Consider the following 19,348-nt stretch of genomic DNA (forward strand, 5'->3'; position numbering starts at 1 on the left):
ATAATGACAATAATAATGACTACAGAAGCATACCTTTGTCTTTTCTAGCTCCTTGTTTTTGGCCTGGAGATGCTCCTTACTGTCAGCCAACTGTTTGCAAACACATGTAACAGATCATGTCAAATAGGATCAAAGCAAACATGAAGTATGCAAATAAATTACATTACATAATTATAATATAATTGCATAAATATAATTACATAAATTACACAAGGCTATATACAGCATTTGGTCATTTCAAATAGCATTCAAACTATTGAATTTAGGATTGCAGGTTGGCTACCCAGGGCTGGCACATTTTGGAAGTCAATCATATTCAATTGGAATGGGATATAACATCTGACTGATACATCGTGATCACATGACTCCAGGGATAATGTGTACCGATTTGTGGACAAAAACTGTAGGAGTAATAGCAAACAATCGAGCTAGGCACAAATGGGCAGGGTCTATGGGGAGTTAGTTGCGTCATATCCAAGGAATCCAGAGGGGAAACAAATGTACGCCCTACGGTTCAAGCGTTATAGATTAACACATTGTCATAAATAACTTCTGAACTGTTCTTTGTAGAAAGATGAGAACTTTAAAGTTTGTCTCAAGGAAATTGAGGTCATCTGGTAATGAGCTTTGGCTCAACTCTACACACCTTAAAATAAAGCATTAAATAAACTACGCCATCAACTGAAGCAGACATGTTGGTATATACATGTACTTACTTTGTTACAACATATCCTGTGCAATGGCAAATGAAGGCTGATGGTGAACCAACTCACTTAAAGCACCATGCACCCCTTTAAGGTTTTTAGCAGCTGCTGCAAGCGAGCTGCTCTACAAAGAGACAGACACATCATCATCCACGACACCTATTAGACACCTAGTCATCATTGGCTGTCCTGGCTGTCCTTCACTCCTTTAAGCCAATGGGGACACTTCCCCGTTTTCTCCAATGGGGAGACGGCCCGTCCTCCGCAGTACCCCCCCTCCCCTCCCCTCCCTGAGGAAATCAAGGCTCCTTTCTTCAAAAACAGTACGCTGCAAGTGCAACTTAGCCTCAACTACAGAGTTAGCTTAAACGCTAGCGTGCTTCCTCTGACCTAGTTGGGCTATTAAGTTATTATTTGGCCATGTTCACCCTGACTTTAATCTTCGCTATTGTTGGGAAGACCTGTGTGTTGTCTAAGAAGGTTGCCAACACTTATATAAAAAACATAATTAGCGTTTACCGTCGCACATTCAATGTTGCCAGGTCAGGCGAGAAGTCAGGCTATAGAGTTAGGCTAAATGCTAGCGTGCTTCCTCAGACCTAGTTGGGCTATTAAGTTATTATTTGGCCATGTTCACCCTTACTTTAATCTTCGCTATTGTTAGGAAGACCTGTGTGGTGTCTAAAAATGTTGCCACCACTTATATAAAAAACATAATTAGCGTTTAGCGTCACACATTCAATGTTGCCAGGTTTGGCGAGAAACAAGCAGGTCTATGATAACAGTCACACACACACTCTGACAAGCCACACACACACGGCACACACACACACACACACACACACACACACACACACACACACACACACACACACACACACACACACACACACACACACACACACACACACATAGAGACAACAACACACATAGAGACAACAAAATACAGCATGCAGCAGCTAATAATATGACTGTCAAGTCATTTATTCTTGTTAAAAAGATAAGATGAAAAGCACCATGTAGGCTATTTTCCTTTTACCTCCTGCTTGGCATCTCCCAGCTGTTGACTGAAAACCCTTTCCTGGTGGGTTTTCTCTGCCTTTGAACAAAGAAAGACACAGCTTAAGAAATTCACTGTCTAATGGATATAAAATATGCCACATTAATCCTAGTTAGAATTGTTTTACTTGTGAGACAAAAACATGGTTTCTTGCCTCTTTCTTTCTTAGGTTATACTAACAGAGTTCTGAAAATCCACCACATTAGCTTCAGACAGACAGACAGACAGACCCTCTAAGGCTAGCCTCTGACGGGACCGTACCTATGTTCCCCGGGTCCTATGTTCCCCGGGTCCTATGTTCCCCGTTTCCTAGGGAGAGCGGGGAATATAGGACCTAACCTAAACCTAACCCTAACCATAACCTTAGTGGGGAACATAGAACCCGGGGAACATAGGTATGACCCCGCCTCTGACATAGCCAGGCCTTAAAAAATATAATAACAATAATGATGACTATAAAGAGAAGCATACCTTTGTCTCTTTTAGCTCTGTGTCTTTGGCCCGGAGACGCGCCTCACTGTCAGCCAACTGTTTGCAAACACATGTAACAGATCATGTCAAACAGGATCAAAGCAAACATGAAGTATGCAAATAAATTACATTACATAATTATAATATAATTGCATAAATACAATGACATAAATTACACAAGGCTATATACAGCATTTGATCATTTCAAATAGCATTCAAACGATTGAATTTAGGATTGCAGGTTGGCTACCCAGGGCTGGCACATTTTGGAAGTCAATCATATTCAATTGGAATGGGATATAACATATCTGACTGATACGTCGTGATCATATGACTCCAGGGATAATGTGTACTGATTTGTGTGAGTTTTGGACAAAACTGTAGGAGTAATAGCAAAAAATCGAGCTGGGCACAAATGGGCAGGGTCTATATGGGGAGTTAGTTGCGTCATATCCAAGGAATCCAGGGGGGATACAAATGTACGCCCTACAGTTCGCCCTGATCCACTACAAACAGGTTACTTTTCACACAGTTAAACAGTTCAAAATACTGATTCTGCCATAATTGTGAGATTGCTTCAGACCCACTCACACCATCTATGTTTGATGGGAGACATGTTTTGCAATCATTAATATTTTGAAGGCTGATGGTGAACCAACTCACTTACAGCACCATGCACCCCTTAGGAACGCATCTGTGTCACTTTAGATGTCTTTGGCTATTCAAAAATAGCAGATCTACAAGCTCATAGCGCGGCACCGAGTGCCGCGCTACGAGCTTTTAGATCTGCTATTTTTGAAAAATCGTGAAAAATGATTTTTATGTTTTTTTCAAAAAACTGTTAGGATTTAGATTTTTTTAAAGAATAGCCTCAGGTCTTAATGGGTTAAGGTTTTTAAAAAGATAAGATGATAAGCACCATGTCGGCTGTTCTCCATTTACCTTCTCTAAGGCAAATCCCAGCTGTTGATTGAGAACCCTTTCCCGTTTGGTTTTCTCTGCCTTTGAACAAAGAAAAACACAGCTTAAAGAGGTGGTGCCATGGTTTTGCACCTTTTCTGTTTTTCATGTGTCTATGAGGTTGATAGAACTTCATTAAGCCCCCTGGTGGTGGTTTTATGGTGTTTTATGTCTTCTCTGACTATTTTGAGTTTCTTCCTGGAGGCTGAAACCTTGAGGGTCAAACGTGCCAATAGAAAAACAGCACTTTAATGACACAGTCAAATTATACCCTCCCCCTCATTATCATAACACAACAGGTGTGGGCATGAGGAGGAGGAGGGACTAGGACAGGTGGGTGGTGATAAGGTGGTGGAGGAGGTGCTAAGGTGAGAACCAGGTATACTTAATGAACTGAAGGCGTGTCCACATAAAAACATAATTTTAACACTTTCTGTATACTTTTTTGAAAAAATCTTCCTCCGTATAACCATAATACCTGATGATTATGTTTTGGGGGGGGGGGGGATCACTGAAAATCACGGCACCCCGTCTTTAAGTAAATTTACTGTCTACTGGATATAAAACATGCCACATTAATCTTAGTTAGAATTGTTTTACTTGTGAGACAAAATGCTAAGCACTATGCAGTGCAGTTTTAGGGAAATATGTTTTTTTGCGTCTTTGTTTCTGAGGTTATACTAACAGAGTTCTGAAAATCCACCACATTACAGACAGACACACAGATAGACAGACAGACAGACAGACAGACAGACAGACAGACAGACAGACAGACAGACAGACAGACAGACAGACAGACAGACAGACAGATACAGACAGATACAGACCGACCCTCTAAGGCTAGCTTTTTACGTAGCCAGCCCGTAAAAAAGTATAATGACAATAATGATGACTGCAGTAGCATACCTTTGTCTCTTCTAGCTCCTTGTCTTTGGCTCGGAAATGCTCCTCACGGTCTGCCAAATGTTTCTTTACTTTCTTTAGCTATAATGGACATTGCAAACACATGTAACAGATCATGTCAAACAGGATCAAAGCAAACATACAGTATGTAAATACATTACATTACATAATTATAATATAAGTGCATAAATATAATTACAAAAATTACACAAGGCTATATACAGCATTTGGTCATTTCAAATAGCATTCAAACTATTGCATATAACTATGCATTTGGAATCGCAGGTTGGCTACCCAGGGCTGGCAAAGTTTGGAAGTCAATCATATTAAAATGGAATGGGATATAAAATATCTGACTGATACATCGTGATCACATGACTCCAGGGATAATGTGTACTGATTTGTGTGAGTTTTGGACAAAAACTGTAGGAGTAATAACAAATAATCGAGCTGGGCGTCATTTCCAAGGAATCCAGGGGGGAAACAAATGTACGCCCTACGGTTCAAGAGTTATAGATTAACACATCGTCATAAATAACTTATGAACTGTTCTTTGTAGAAAGATGAGAACTTTAAAGTTTGTCTCAAGGACATTGAGGTCATCTGGTAATGAGCCATGGCTCAACTCTGCACACCTTAAAATCAAACTTTAAATAAACTACGCCATCAACTGAAGCAGACATGTTGGGATATAAATGAACTTACTTTGTAACAACATATCCTGTGCAATGGCAAATGAAGGCTGATGGTGAACCAACTCACTTACAGCACCATGCACCCCTTTAAGATTTTTAAAAAGATAAGATGGAAAAGCACCATGTAGGCTATTTTCCTTTTACCTCCTGCTTGGCATTTCCCAGCTGTTGATTGAAATCCCTTTCTTGTTGGGTTTTCTCTGCCTTTGAACAAAGAAAAACACAGCTTAATTAAATTCACTGTGTACTGGATATAAAACATGCCATTAATCCTAGTTGAGGTTTCGAGGCCTCTTTGAAACTCTAGGAATTCTTCCGCCGTTTTTCCAGTTCTGGCCCAACCGTGCATACGCTTTTTACGAAACTCGGCAATATGGTAGAGGGCTATGCCAAATGGCGAAGACACAAAACTCACAACCATTGGCCAAAGGGTGGCGCTGTAGCAATCAATTGAAAAATGCCAACTTTGAACAGGTACAACTCATGCCCTGTTTGACCTACAGCCATGAAACTTCGATACACACATGCGTCTCCTCATGCCTAACAACTTTCACACTCTGACCTCTGACCTTTAGATCTCCCACCAGTTTGAATTATATGAAAAACAGTAAAAATCTATCTCCTCCTGGGATCTTTGAGCAATCTGCACGAAACTTTTTACACATGAACTTTGGACCAATATCTAAAATCTCAATTCATGAAAGGTTTATAAGAGCCAATGAATATTGCAGTTTTATGAAAATTATTCGTCTGCCCCTAACACATACATGCAGACTCACATTTGTTTGAAACTTTGCAATAATGTAGAGGGTCATTCCAAGTATAACTGAAACCAATCTTACTCCAATTGGTCAAAGGGGGGCGCTATAGCAATTTTTTTAACATGCAAACTTTAAGCAGGCAAAAGTCATGCCTCGTTTGGCCGACAGCCGTGAACCTTGCTTACACATGTGCCTTGACTCATGAGGAACACATCTATCACTTTGACCAGTGAGCTCCGCCCTCAGATTTTACGCCATATTGAGCAGTTTGAAAAACATTTAAACCAAGGATTTCTGAGCAATTTGCGTGAAACTGTGTCAAATGTGTGAGCACCTTTTTCACAGGTTCAGGTCTGTTGGTCCAATAGCTTGATCGCTTAATCATCTGCCTTGAAACCACAGGGTCGCCGGTTGGAATCCCACCTCATGTAGACTTCATTATACTTGCATTGCACACAACATGACTGTATCAATGAATATATGTGCAATTGTTAAAGGTAACGTGAAATGCTTATTTGAAAGTAGTTATTTTCAATGTATGATGTACTTCATTCGCCCTTTTGTTTTGTTTTGTTGGATTCTCCTTTCTCACTTTCTGAGGCTGTGGATTGAATAGCTCAATCAATAAAGAATAGCCTCATGTTCCAAAGGTCCCCGGTTCAAATCCCAGTCATTACAGTTTACATTTAAATTGCATTGTACAAAACATGACCCTGTTAATTCAGATTTTTTTTTTAAAATAACATGAAATGCTTTTTTGAGAGTAGTTGTTTTTTATGTATGACATACTTTCTTGTGAAAATAGCCGATCTACAATCTCACAACTTTTCAGATAGCAACGCGTTGTGAGCTTGTAGATCGACTATTTTCACTAGTTTCCATTCCGAGAAGACAAAAAGGGGCTCGGTTCATAACGTATGGAAGAACCTATAGATATCAACAGACACCATCAGGGGCTTCCCCAGTGCCGGGAGAGGGATAGTCTGGTTACCTAACGTGCAATCACGCTTCAGCATTTCCTAATTCCCCCATAAGATGGGAAAGCTACACTCTCATTGACTGCTGTTTTCAAATCACACCTCCTCATTTCCATTTAATGGAATTCTAATTAGCTGGGGAAAAGATGGAGGTGGAGATAAATAATTTGGAGACACCTGATTCGTTTTTCTGCAACCAACCAGCAAGCGTTCCTTCCAGCTTCTCTCGTCTTTTTTTTTCAAGCACAGGTGTGTTGATTAGGCTGCAGCTGAACTTATGGTGAACTCTGCTTGCAAGTTGCTATGACATCAAAGGGGCTCCATTTGAGCTGAAACCTTGCCCTTTTCCAGTAAAGCAGAGTTTAATAGCAATTATTTCATTCATGTCTTTGTATGTTTGAAAAGAAGATGTGTATATTTTGCAATAAATCTGCACTTTATTTCTACAGCTGTACTTTCGACTTGTTTCTACCAAAGATATCTGTAAAAATAGCAGTGTGTGTGTGTGTGTGTGTGTGTGTGTGTGTGTGTGTGTGTGTGTGTGTGTGTGTGTGTGTGTGTGTGTGTGTGTGCGCTAACACACTGCATATAACTCAGTCCATAATTATAATATAGTGTATGTTCATACAGTATATATGCTAACACACTGCATATAACTCAGTCCATAATTATACTATAGTGTATGTTCATACAGTATATATGAATATACATTAGTATATTCATATATACTGTATGAACATACACTATATTATAATTATGGACTGAGTTATGTGCAGTGTGTTAGCGCACACTAACGTGTGTGTGTGTGTGTGTGTGTGTGTGTGTGTGTGTGTGTGCGTGCGTGTGTGTGTGTGTGTGTGTGTGTGGTGTGTGTGTGTGTGTGTAACTCAGTCCATAATTATAATATAGTGTATGCATATATATATATATATATATATATATACATATATATATATATATATATATATATATATATATATATATATATATATATATATATATATATATGCATACACTATATTATAATTATGGACTGAGTTACACACACACACTGATTCACTGATGCCTGGCCGCTAGTGCGGTCATAGAGCAATACCACAAATCGCTCCAGAGGCTCCATCCAGTCAACTATTTTGTCTGGGGTGGCAGCTAAGGAACTGAAGGCACGTGTGACGTCACAATAGGTTTTCCAGGTCTCCCATGCCTTCTTCTTGCCGCTGCCTCCAAAAGATGACACTGTGTGACATTATACGTAGCCTGCGAGTTAGTTCTGGCAGCATACACTCTCTCTCTCTCTCTCTCTCTCTCTCTCTCTCTCTCTCTCTCTCGCTCTCTCTCTCTCTCTCTCTCTCTCTCTCTCTCTCTCTAGAGAGAGAGAGAGAGAGAGAGAGAGAGAGAGAGAGATTCTATGGGGCTGTTTACAGCGTCATGCAGACCCATACAGTACGTCATACTCTGACGTGGCAGTCAGCTGTCCAATCGGGCGGGTTATTTAAGCTCACCTTCATCTGTGTTCTGTCTGCTTTGTGTTTCATAGGTGTTGTCATGCAGCGTTTGCGTTCCTGGCTGGTTGTTTGGTTGTTTACTGGAGCTATGCTATCATGCTCCCCTGTTCAGAAGTTGCTGTTGTTTGCTGGTGTTACTGCTACATGCTGCTTGAATCATGCTTTTCTGCTCATAAGCTGCTGTCTATACTGTGATAAGGCCAGGTTGTATGGCGTTGCGTTTGTTTTATCTACTAAAGGCTGCTGTGTTCTTCTATGCTGCTGCAAGCTAATTTGCTGTTGCTGCTAATGTCGTTGTTGATGGTTCAGCGGTGGACTGGTGCTGCTGGTTGTTATGGTTCTCGTTCCATTACTAAAGGCAAAGTAACTTTAAATTGTAGTGAAACTGCTCCTTGCTAACGTTGCATAGTTAAGTTGAGAAACAGCGTGTTTTTTTATCTCAGCAGAGCTTTCTGTTTTGTTCCTCCGGGCTATGGGGCCCAAGCCCCCAGAGTTGCTGAGAAACATTGTAGCTGCCACCCCAGTGGCCAAAGCTGGAACTGCAGGCAGGGAGAAATACATGCACGTGCAAAACATACTGAGAGATATTTATATTTATACATATAAATATGTAAACATATTATACATACATACATATGCATTTACATATAAATATGCATCTCGAGTGTATTTAATAAATATCTCGCGTTCAATCCTTGACACACGGGCTGCCGTAGAACGCAAAAAGGACACTAGTGCGCATGCTCATAACTCTACGTGTGGTCAAAATCGAACCAATAATTCTACTTCCGGCAGGTTTCCGGGTGCTTCAAAACACCACTGAGCACATTCATTGAAATGATAGCTGGGGGTGGGGCAATCCGCCCTCTAGTTATATTATACCTCTATGATGGGGCCTCATCTCATTCCACGTCTCAAACTACGTTGCCATGTCGATTAATTATAAGCAACATTGGCCCGGTTTTCTGTAAAATCGCTTGGTTGGTTCGATTGATTGATTGAATACTATTAGAAAGACATGGTAACAGTACATGGAAGTAGAAATCACAATACACGGTCCTCTAAACTGGATCGCTCATAAAAGCACTTGGCTTATTTAAAATTAGATCCCATGCACTCAAATCATGATGACATTTAAGAAGACCTACAAATATACACTACTATGCATGGTGGTTGTGGTTTTGGCTTATTCTGGGTGTAGTTGTTTTGGGATTGTTTTCTTATGTGGTTCTGTCATGGTCCCCCAGATTAATGTGTAGTTAATCAATTCTTCCAAATATTCCACTTTGATCACAGATTTGAAATAGCAGATCATCTACAAGCTCACTTAGGCTATTGCAACCAATGGCCATTGTATTCATTAGGATAATTCAGGTTAAAAACAAGTATTTTTGTGGCTAGTCTAGTCGCTTCTTGAGACTGTTTCTAGATTGGCTGATTTCTCTCTCTTGCGCTTCCAAACATGGTGTGGTTCACTGATCATTGTCAGTGCGTTCCCTCTGGGCTATGGGACTGCAACCATAGACCGCAACACAGTGCTGGGTTGCCATGTCTGCTTATTATAAGCACAAGTTATAACTAATAGTTTTTCTTGATCTCGTTTTAGTGTTGAAGACAGTAGTCTGCGGATTTGACTTGAGTAAAGCAGCATAATACCAAGTATCTCAGTGTAGGAAATGAATAATGTTCCAAGTAAATCTATTCAATCTTGGTTAAAATATATATAGGCTATATATATTAGTGATTCATTCTTCAGCAGTTTTTCAAATCTAGGAGAATGCATTCAAATATGCTGTAAAGAGAACTTATGGTTCATGGTGCACAGGAAACGTTGTATACTAAAGTAGACTATAGTGTGCAGTATGGCCATTATATTGTGGTAATCTATTTAATGTTGCAGCTAGTTGTGCTAATTGGTGGCTAGCTATTTCCATCTGATGTAGCCTTCGTTTTCTGGTAATATTTTGCAGGTAATAATTTGCCTCTAAGATATAGTGGAGGCTGGTAAATATAATAATGAAGTAAATTAAACTGCAAATCAAGTAAGTAATGGGCTACTATACTGTGTTGGCTGCAGTGCTTGTTTAGATGTAAGCTTTGGTTGCATTCTAAAGTTGCCCCTGTGCTCTTGTATTGCAAAGCTAATTAAGCTATTCTTGCTGTCAAGGTGATTTACATTTTGCTGCTTACACCTTGGATAAGAGACTGGTAGGTTACAGGGATTTTCTTAAGTTAATCTTGAAACACTTGAAGGAAAAAAACTGCTTTCCTTTATCTTTAGCAATAGCAGCCCATCTAAATAGTCTTTGTTATATTAAAGATGGTTTAACACTGCTAATTGCGAAATGCAGACAGTCCAGCAGAGGGCATTCATGCTCTCAGGGCCTAAAGGAGGGGAGCAATTCATGAGGGCACTCATGTCTTATCTTGGGATCAACATATGTTCCAGATCCCCGGATGTAATGCATTCTTATAAAAGCGGTTGACAAGTGATGTCATGTTGTGTGACAAGCTACAGGAGTAAAGTTATTGCTACCAGATTATGGTGGGGCTCTTCAGTAGAGTCAAGATCAGTCATTTGTCAAATATTGGCTGGGTATCAAGTTGCTCGTTTAAATGGGTTGGCATTAACGGTTCATTAAATTGTATTGAATGTGTATTGGGAAAGGAGGCGTCATTGTGGCGATAGACTGTAATAGCAGTCCGCATGCATCAATTTATCAGCTGTCATCTCCGGCCAGGTAATGTGGCCGCTGGCCATGTTATAAATTAATTAATTAATAATAATAATAATTTAGTCAGTTAACCGAGTATCATGGTTGATGGGCATTTCAAAGGTTGGTCATTAATTAAAATCTGCTCAGGAGGCAAACATTAATCTTAGTCTTAGTCTGTTCTCACACAAAGCAGCATTATGTTTTATCTGTGGCTCATTTGTTCAACAGGTCATGTCCCATCTTCAGTTTAAGCTTTAATTCAACAGAACAAATCTCAACTTTCTGCATATTTTCAGTTGGTGCACAGATCAACCGTTCTGATTAAAATGGTCTTAGTGCCATGTTCGTCATGTGCGTTAAATTGGGGAGTTTTTTGCTGGCTCAGGATGTAATGAATACAAGTGTTGTAATTGCTAAATGTAAATGGTAGTTTGTTATTACCATGCATATCTGGTGGTCGCTGGGTGAAGTTAAGGTGTAGCGTGACCTCAAAGTCATGTTAAGTTTAAAATGTTTCTTTAGTTAGCACTAGAGAGTTCAGCTGGTTGCTCAAACTCAAGGCATCATGGTTGATGCGGTTAATGGGCATCATGGCTGATGCGGTTAATGGGCATCATGGCTGATGCGGTTAAGGGGCATCATGGCTGATGCGGTTAAGTGGCATCATGGCTGATGCGGTTGGGTTGCTCATGATTGGGTCGTGGTGCATGGTGCATGGCAGCATGGGTATTGATTTCAGATAAAAAATAAAAATAAAAAAAAAGGCGGTGGACATCGCTTTAGGACACTGTTTAGGACTCCTGAAGTTCAGGAATGGTGCTGTTGAACACATGGATTAAAAAAATAATAATAATAATTAAAATAAATAAATAATAATAATAATAATAATAATAATAATAATAATAATAATAATAATAATAGATAATAAAAATAAAAAACATCGTGGCATCATGGTTGCTGCGGTTGGTTTGCATCATGGCTGATGCTGTTGGGTAGCATCATATGGCTGATGCGGTTGGGTGGCATCAGACGGCTGATGTGGTTGGGTAGCATATGCGGTTGGGGGCATCACTGTCACAGTTCGGGCTTCGCCTCTCCTCCGACCCCGCCCCCCCCCCCCCCTCTCGTCACTAACTTTGTGCCTGTTTGTGAGTCAGTTTTGAGCCTTTGATTGTCCGCGGCTCTCGCGGCTGGTGGCCCTTGTGCCTAATGACTTTGCTTTATAATTCTCTCCCAGCCGGTGCCCTGTGCTTGGACATTGTATTGTTTGGTGTGCTACCTGTCCTGTGTGTTTTCCCTCTATGTTTGAGGGTTCTGTATTGTTCTGTTCCCGTTCTACTGAAGTAAAGCCCTTGTTTACCCGTTTCTCTTTGTCGTGTCCTGCGTTTGGGTCCTACCCTGTTCCACCTAGTCCACACCGTGACAGAATGTCCAAGCCGTACTCGGACCCAGCGGGACACGTCGCCTGCCAGACCGATGGCTTCGGGCTCGGTCGGCCTGCCCTGGAGGACAGGTTAGATCTGATAATGGACATGTTAAATTGCATGGACTCGCGCCTGCTCCACATGGAGACCATGCTGGTCCGGACCCAGGACATCTGGGAGCGGGTCATCCAGGGGTCGGTTCCGCCTCAGCGTTCTGGAGTGGCGATGTCGGTCCGCTCCAGCGCGCGCGCCACGTGCGGCGGCTCGTCCAGCGAGCCGAGTTCGGGCGTGCATCCCGTGGCATCTTCTTCCTCGGAGGCGTCGTTCTCCTCGTCCTCTCCAGCTCCACGGGAGTGGTCTCCTCCCCGTCCTCGGATCCGCGAGAAGGTTCGCCGTCCTAGGTCTCTGTCGGCGGAGAGTGGCCACTTCCCCCGCGAGCGGGAGAGAGCCCCGCGTCGGCGGGTCGTCCCGACGCGCCACCGCTCCACGCCTCGTCCGTGTCCTGTCCCTGCCGTGCCACCTCGTCAGATCCATGTTCCGGCCGTGTCACTTGGTCCATGTTCTGCCCCGTTGATGCCATCTGCCCCGTCGATGCCATCTGTTCCGTCTCCCGGGTGGGAGGTCCCACCGGAGCCACTCGCCGCCGCGCTCGGGTCCCCGAGCGAGTTGGAGACGGAGAAGGAACGGCGGAGCCGTTTAGGTCTCTGTTTCTACTGTGGCGTGGGGGACCACCACATTAACAACTGCCTGGTGAGGCCCCCACGTCCCAAGAAGTGAAGAAAGTTAAGTTCTTGTTTTGTTTTGTTCTGCGCCTTTTCTTAAGGTAGTTTTTCGTTCAGTTTTGGTTTTGGCTCACTTCCTCTGCCTCCTGTTTTTCCTCCTGTCTTCTCTTTCCTCCTGTCCTGTCTCCAGCTCCTGTTTCGCCCCGGGTCGGCGGCGGCGAACGACGGGCGGCCCGCCGGGATGTCCGAACCTGGACGTGCACCTGGACGTGCACCTGGACGTGCATCCTTGAAAATGTAGGATTAGTCACCAGAATCAAGATCCTAGGTGGTCTAGCACCTGAGTTATTGATAAAATGACAGCATGTGGCGGCCATTTTGAAAAATGGCTGCCATGGTTACCACAGGACAAATCTAAATAGTACCACTGTATTCGTCATCCTTGAAAATGTAAGATTAGTCACCAGAATCAAGATCCTAGGTGGTCTAGAACCTGAGTTATTTTTGGAAAATGGCTGCCATGGTTACTACATGACAAATCTGCGATGGCCCTATAGCCAAAAATGTTCCTTATGGCATGCCCTAGCTGTGTGCCAAATTTCATGCTTGTATCGTAAAGTGCACGATTTTTGCCCAAAACGCCCGGACTATAACCCCTAATTGCTCACAGGCCCTCATTGGAAACAAGACCGCAAGGACTTTCATGAACGGACCTGTTAAAGGAATTATCCTTATCCTTTATAATAAGCAATCCATGCTGTATGATCAACCCGATCTCCAGAGGAAACGTTCTCTTTGAACGTTTTTGAAGTTTTTGAAATTCCGTGAATAGACACGGAAAAACCCGAAATTCCGTGCATAGCCGCCTCGCATCTCCCCCATTGTGACTAAACCATGACGGAGGCGCGCAGTCACAGGCGAACTGTCACCCCGTGAAGGACCACCGAGGGAGCTAAGGCGACCGAGTTGCCGTCCTGAACGGTGTGACGTTCGCCTGTGCCTACTCAGCGCCGTTTGAGTTATGTACCGATCGGCACAGAATCGTACATTTTGTTGTGGGGACTGCTTGCGACTGGTTACGCCCACCGTGGGACTCGCCGTACATATGCACGCAATTTCGGGGTTTCTAGGCGACTATCCACGGAATGAAGTGCACTGGATCCGTGCAATGTTACGGAGATCTCTGGAGATCAGGCTGGTATGATACATTACCACACATGAAATCCAATTCTGTCTATCCAATGGCTCAGTCAGTACACATATATATAATTTACTGAACCAAAATCAGGACTTGGTTAATTCATGCATGTTCACTTCTTCTCTCTCTTTCTGCCTCTCTCTCTCTCTCTCTCTCTCTCTCTCTCTCTCTCTCTCTCTCTCTCTCACTCTCTGTCTGTCACTGCCTCTCTCTCTCTCTCTCTCTCTCTCTCTCTCTCTCTCTCTCTCTCTCTCTCTCTCTCTCTCTCTCTCTCTCTCTCTCTCTCTCTAACTGCCTCTCTTTCTCTATCTCTCTCTCTGCCTGCCTCTTCCTGCCTCTGCCTTATCCCTCGAAACCGCTTATTGCTGCTTGCAGCTATATTTACAATTGTTTCACTTGTGAGACAAAGTGCTATACAGTATGCTGTGCAGTTTTAGGAAAACATGGTTTCTTGCGTCTTTGTTTCTGAGGTTATTGATTGATTGATTGATTGATGTACTCTATTTAGTAAGACATGAGAACAACAGTACATGGAAGTACAAATTCACAATACAAGGTCTACTAAACTGGAAGGCTCATAAAGCACTAGGCTTATTTAAAATGAGATCCTCATGCACACAAATCATGATGACATATAGGAGACAGACAGATATACACACTACTATACAGAACGTCATACAATCAGCTTACAGGTTACTAGTATGAAAAATATATATATATGTACAAGAGAGAAAAGAGGAAGAGTTCGGGGAGGGGGGTGGGGGGGGTTAGGTTAAGACTTTGACAGGGGCCATTTGCCTCCTGAAGGTGCTTTAGGGCCGTTTTGAATGTGAGTAGAGTTTTACACTCCTTTACTCAATTGAGGCCAAGAAGTGGCCTTACTAGTTTGTTTTGGGATGTTTGAAGCCTTGTTTTTAAGGCCTTGGTGGTGTTGTGGTACCATGGGAAGCATGCATAATCGCCAAATATACTGTCTGTTATACTAACAGAGTTCTGAAAATCCACCACATTAGCTTCAGACAGACAGACATACCCTCTAAGGCTAGCCTCTTACATATCCAGCCCGTAAAAAATGTAATGACAATAATGATGACTACAGAAGCATACCTTTGTCTCTTCTAGCTCTGTGTCTTTGGCCTGGAGACGCTCCTCACTGTCAGCCAACTGTTTGCAAACACATGTAACAGATCATGTCAAATAGGATCAAAGCAAACATACAGTATGTAAATAAATTACATTACATAATTATATTATAATTGCATAAATATAATTACATAAATTACACAAGGCTACACACAGCATTCGGTCATTTAAAAAAGCATTCAAACTATTGAATTTAGGATTGCAGGTTGGCTACCCAGGGCTGGCAAATTTTGGAAGTCAATCATATTCAATTGGAGTGGGATTTAAAATATCTGACTGATACATCGTGATCAAATGACTCCAGGGATAATGTTTACCAATTTGTGTGAGTTTTGGACAAGAACTGTCGGAGTAATAGCAACAAAATCGAGCTGTGCACAAATGTGCAGGATCTATATGGGGAGTTAGTTGTGTCATGAGCCAAGGACTCCAGGGGGAAACAAATGTATGCCCTACGGTTCAAGAGTTATAGGTTATTAACATTGTCATAAATAACTCCTGAACTGTTCATTGTAGAAAGATGAGAAATTTAAAGTTTGTCTCAAGGACATTGAGGTCATCTGGTAATGATCTGAGCCATGGCTCAACTCTGCACACCTTAAAATAAAGCTTTAAATAACTACGCCACCAACTGAAGCAGACATGTTGGGATATACATGCACCTACTTTGTTACAACATATCCTGTGCAATGGCAAATGAAGGCTGATGGTGAACCAACTCACTTACAGCACCATGCACCCCTTTAAGGTTTTTAAAAAGATAAGATGAAAAGCACCATGTAGGCTATTTTCCTTTTACCTCCTGCTTGGCATTTCCCAGCTGTTGATTGAAATCCCTTTCCTGTTGGGTTTTCTCTGCCTTTGAACAAAGAAAAACACAGCTTAAGTAGATTCACTGTGTACTGGATATAAAACATGCCATTAATCCTAGTTAGAATTGTTTCACTTGTGAGACAAAATGCTATGCAGTATGCTGTGCAGTTTTAGGAAAACATGGTTTATTGCGTCTTTGTTTCTGAGGTTATTGATTGATTGATTGATTGATGTACTTTATTTAGTAAGACATGAGAACAACAGTACATGGAAGTACAAATTCACAATACAAGGTCTACTAAACTGGAAGGCTCATAAAGCACTAGGCTTGTTTAAAATGAGATCCTCATGCACACAAATCATGATGACATATAGGAGACAGATGGATATACACACTACTATACAGAACGTCATACAATCAGCTTACAGGTTACTGGTATGAAAAAATAAAAAAATATGTACAAGAGTGAAAAGAGGAAGAGTTCGGGGAGGGGGGGGGGGTTGGGGGGTTAGGTTAAGACCAATCTGGGAACCCATCGCCAAATGAAAAGGAAAAACACCGCCCTCTGCTGTTTTTGACTATCTCACTTGGCTCTGGGAGGAAGTCGACGTAGCACACGTGCGCAAGGAAACCGGGGTTTTGGTCTGCCTTCAGCCTTTCACTTCCGGTGGTGCGACTATGTTTTCATTCCCACTAACAATATTTCCACACGGAACACTAACACCACTTCTCCCAGAGAACATGGATCGTTTTGGTTATAAGCCCACTTGTTTCTATGATAAAAGAGCAAGTTAAAATGTGAATATCTTTCCGTGGTTTTGTCTGCTCCGAGGACACTATTGTTAAATGAGTTTTGGTTTGTTTCTAGTGGGGAAGGATCGGCGGACACGTAAATCCCGCCCACTACATTTGATTGGGTAAAGCGCGGCCTGCTTCCTGATCTGAAGGCACGCCCACTTGTAGGCCAGTGCCCACGCCCACTTGTAGGCCATATGATGAACCCCCCCGACAGATTCAAACGCAGAGCAGAATCTGTTCTTGAGAGATTAGGTTAAGACTTTGACAGGGGCCATTTGCCTCCTGAAGGTGTTTCTTTAGGGCCGTTTTGAAAGTGAGTAGAGTTTTACACTCCTTTACTCAATTGAGGCCAAGAAGTAGCCTTACTAGTTTGTTTTGGGATGTTTGAAGCCTTGTTTTTAAGGCCTTGGTGGTGTTGTGGTACCATGAGCAGCATCTATAATCACCAAATATACTGTCTGTTATACTAACAGAGTTCTGAAAATCCACCACATTAGCTTCAGACAGACAGACAGACCCTCTAAGGCTAGCCTCTTACATAGCCAGCCCGTAAAAAATATAATGACAATAATGATGACTACAGAAGCATACCTTTGTCTCTTCTAGCTCCTTGTCTTTGGCCTGGAGACGCTCCTCACTGTCAGCCAACTGTTTGCAAACACATGTAACAGATCATGTCGAACAGGATCAAAGCTAACATACAGTATGTAAATAAATTACATTACATACTTATAATATAATTGCATAAATATAATTACATAAATTACACAAGGCTACATAAAGCATTCGGTCATTTCAAATAGTATTCAAACTATTGAATTTAGGATTGCAGGTTGGCTACCCAGGCCTGGCAAATTTTGGAAGTCAATCATGTTCAATTGGAATGGGATATAACATATCTGACTGATACATCTTGATCACATGACTCCAGGGATAATGTGTACCGATTGGTGTGAGTTTTGGACAAAAACTGTAGGAGTAATAGCAAAAAATCGAGCTGGGCACAAATGGGCAGGGTCTATATGGGGAGTTAGTTGCATCATGAGCCAAGGACTCCAGAGGGAAACAAATGTACGCCCTACGGTTCAAGAGTTATAGATTAACGCATCGTCATAAATAACTTACAGTATGAACTGTCCTTTGTAGAAAGATGAGAACTTTAAAGTTTGTCTCAAGGACATTGAGGTCATCTGGTAATGAGCCATGGCTCAACTCTGCACACCTTAAAATAAAGCTTTAAATAAACTACGCCATCAACTGAAGCAGACATGTTGGGATATACATGCACTTATTTTGTTTAAACATATCCTGTGCAATGGCAAATGAAGGTTGATGGTGAACCAATTCAGCACCATTACCTCCTCCTTGGCATCTCCCAGCTGTTGATTGATTCACTGTGTACTGGATATAATAATAATAATAATAATAATAATAATACACTTTATTTATATAGTACCTTTCATGACATAAATGCAGCTCAAAGTGCTTTACAGGGTGAAAGAGAGAAAAAAAGATGCTTCACAGAAAAAGCAAGACAATTCAACAACAAAGCATAAAGAACAACATTGAAACACTTTAAAACAAAGGCAGGAAGATAAAGGCAAAAATAAAGGCAGGAAGATAATAGTCATGGCATTAAAATAATGGCCAATACAAAGGGGCAGCGAATCAAGCAAACAGTGAAGACATAAATAACAACACAGCGATATAGAAAAAGATCGACTAAAAGCAAGAGTGAAAAAATAAGTCTTGAGCTGGGCTTTAAAGCTATCCACAGAGGGGGCCTGTCTTAGGTATGTATACTGGGAGTTTATTCCAAGCAGTCGGCCCATAGAAGCAGAATGCTGCTTCACCGTGTTTTTTATATGACATTTCAGGCACTAGAAGACCTGAGGGGGCGATTTGTAATGTATTTAGGCAGTAGGTCATTGAGGTAGGAAGGTGCCAGATCATTGAGAGCTTTGTAAACAAGTAAAATACATTTTTAATCAATCCTAAAAACAACTGGGAGCCAATGAAGTGATGCTAAAACTGGAGTGATATGTTCCCTCATCTTAGTTTTAGTTAAAACTCTGGCTACCACATTTTGAAGGAGTTGTAATCTGTCGGTTGTTTTCTTTGGCAGGCCAGAGAAAAGTGCAAATCAAGCCGAGAGAAAACAAAAGCATGGATCAACGTTTTTGAATCGTCTAACGACAGATAGGCTCTAATTCGTGCAATATTTCTCAAATGAAAGAAGGCAATCTTGATGACATGACTAATGTGTGCATTAAAATTCAATTCAGAGTCAATAATAACGCCCAGGTTCTTGACTGTAGTGCTACTTTCTACAGTCATGTTGCAGAGTCTCCTTGTTATTGATTCTCTCTGCTCATTAGAACCAATTATGAGAACCTCTGTCTTATCCTCGTTAAGCTTGATAAAGTTCTCACTCATCCAGCATTTAATGCTGAACAGACAGGTCAATAACGGGTCTAGGGCACTGGGGTCATCTGG

The 19,348-nt window shown here is 41.7% G+C and overlaps 1 protein-coding gene across 1 annotated transcript in view; it reads right to left on the minus strand.

The window, feature by feature from the left end:
• Positions 1-19,348, minus strand: part of LOC308084643 (uncharacterized protein) — a 157,891-nt gene that overhangs the window by 26,316 nt on the left and 112,227 nt on the right. The window contains exons 13-20 of the mRNA XM_080427410.1: positions 16,040-16,099; positions 15,205-15,261; positions 4,938-4,997; positions 4,102-4,179; positions 3,178-3,237; positions 2,236-2,292; positions 1,744-1,803; positions 34-90 (exon numbers count right to left, since the gene is read on the minus strand). Coding sequence (XP_080283536.1) covers positions 34-90; positions 1,744-1,803; positions 2,236-2,292; positions 3,178-3,237; positions 4,102-4,179; positions 4,938-4,997; positions 15,205-15,261; positions 16,040-16,099 — 489 coding nt within the window. The remainder of the gene's footprint in view (positions 1-33; positions 91-1,743; positions 1,804-2,235; positions 2,293-3,177; positions 3,238-4,101; positions 4,180-4,937; positions 4,998-15,204; positions 15,262-16,039; positions 16,100-19,348) is intronic.

This window comes from Gymnoscopelus braueri, assembly GCF_963280865.1.
Source record: "Gymnoscopelus braueri genome assembly, chromosome: 4".
Taxonomy (NCBI): domain Eukaryota; kingdom Metazoa; phylum Chordata; class Actinopteri; order Myctophiformes; family Myctophidae; genus Gymnoscopelus; species Gymnoscopelus braueri.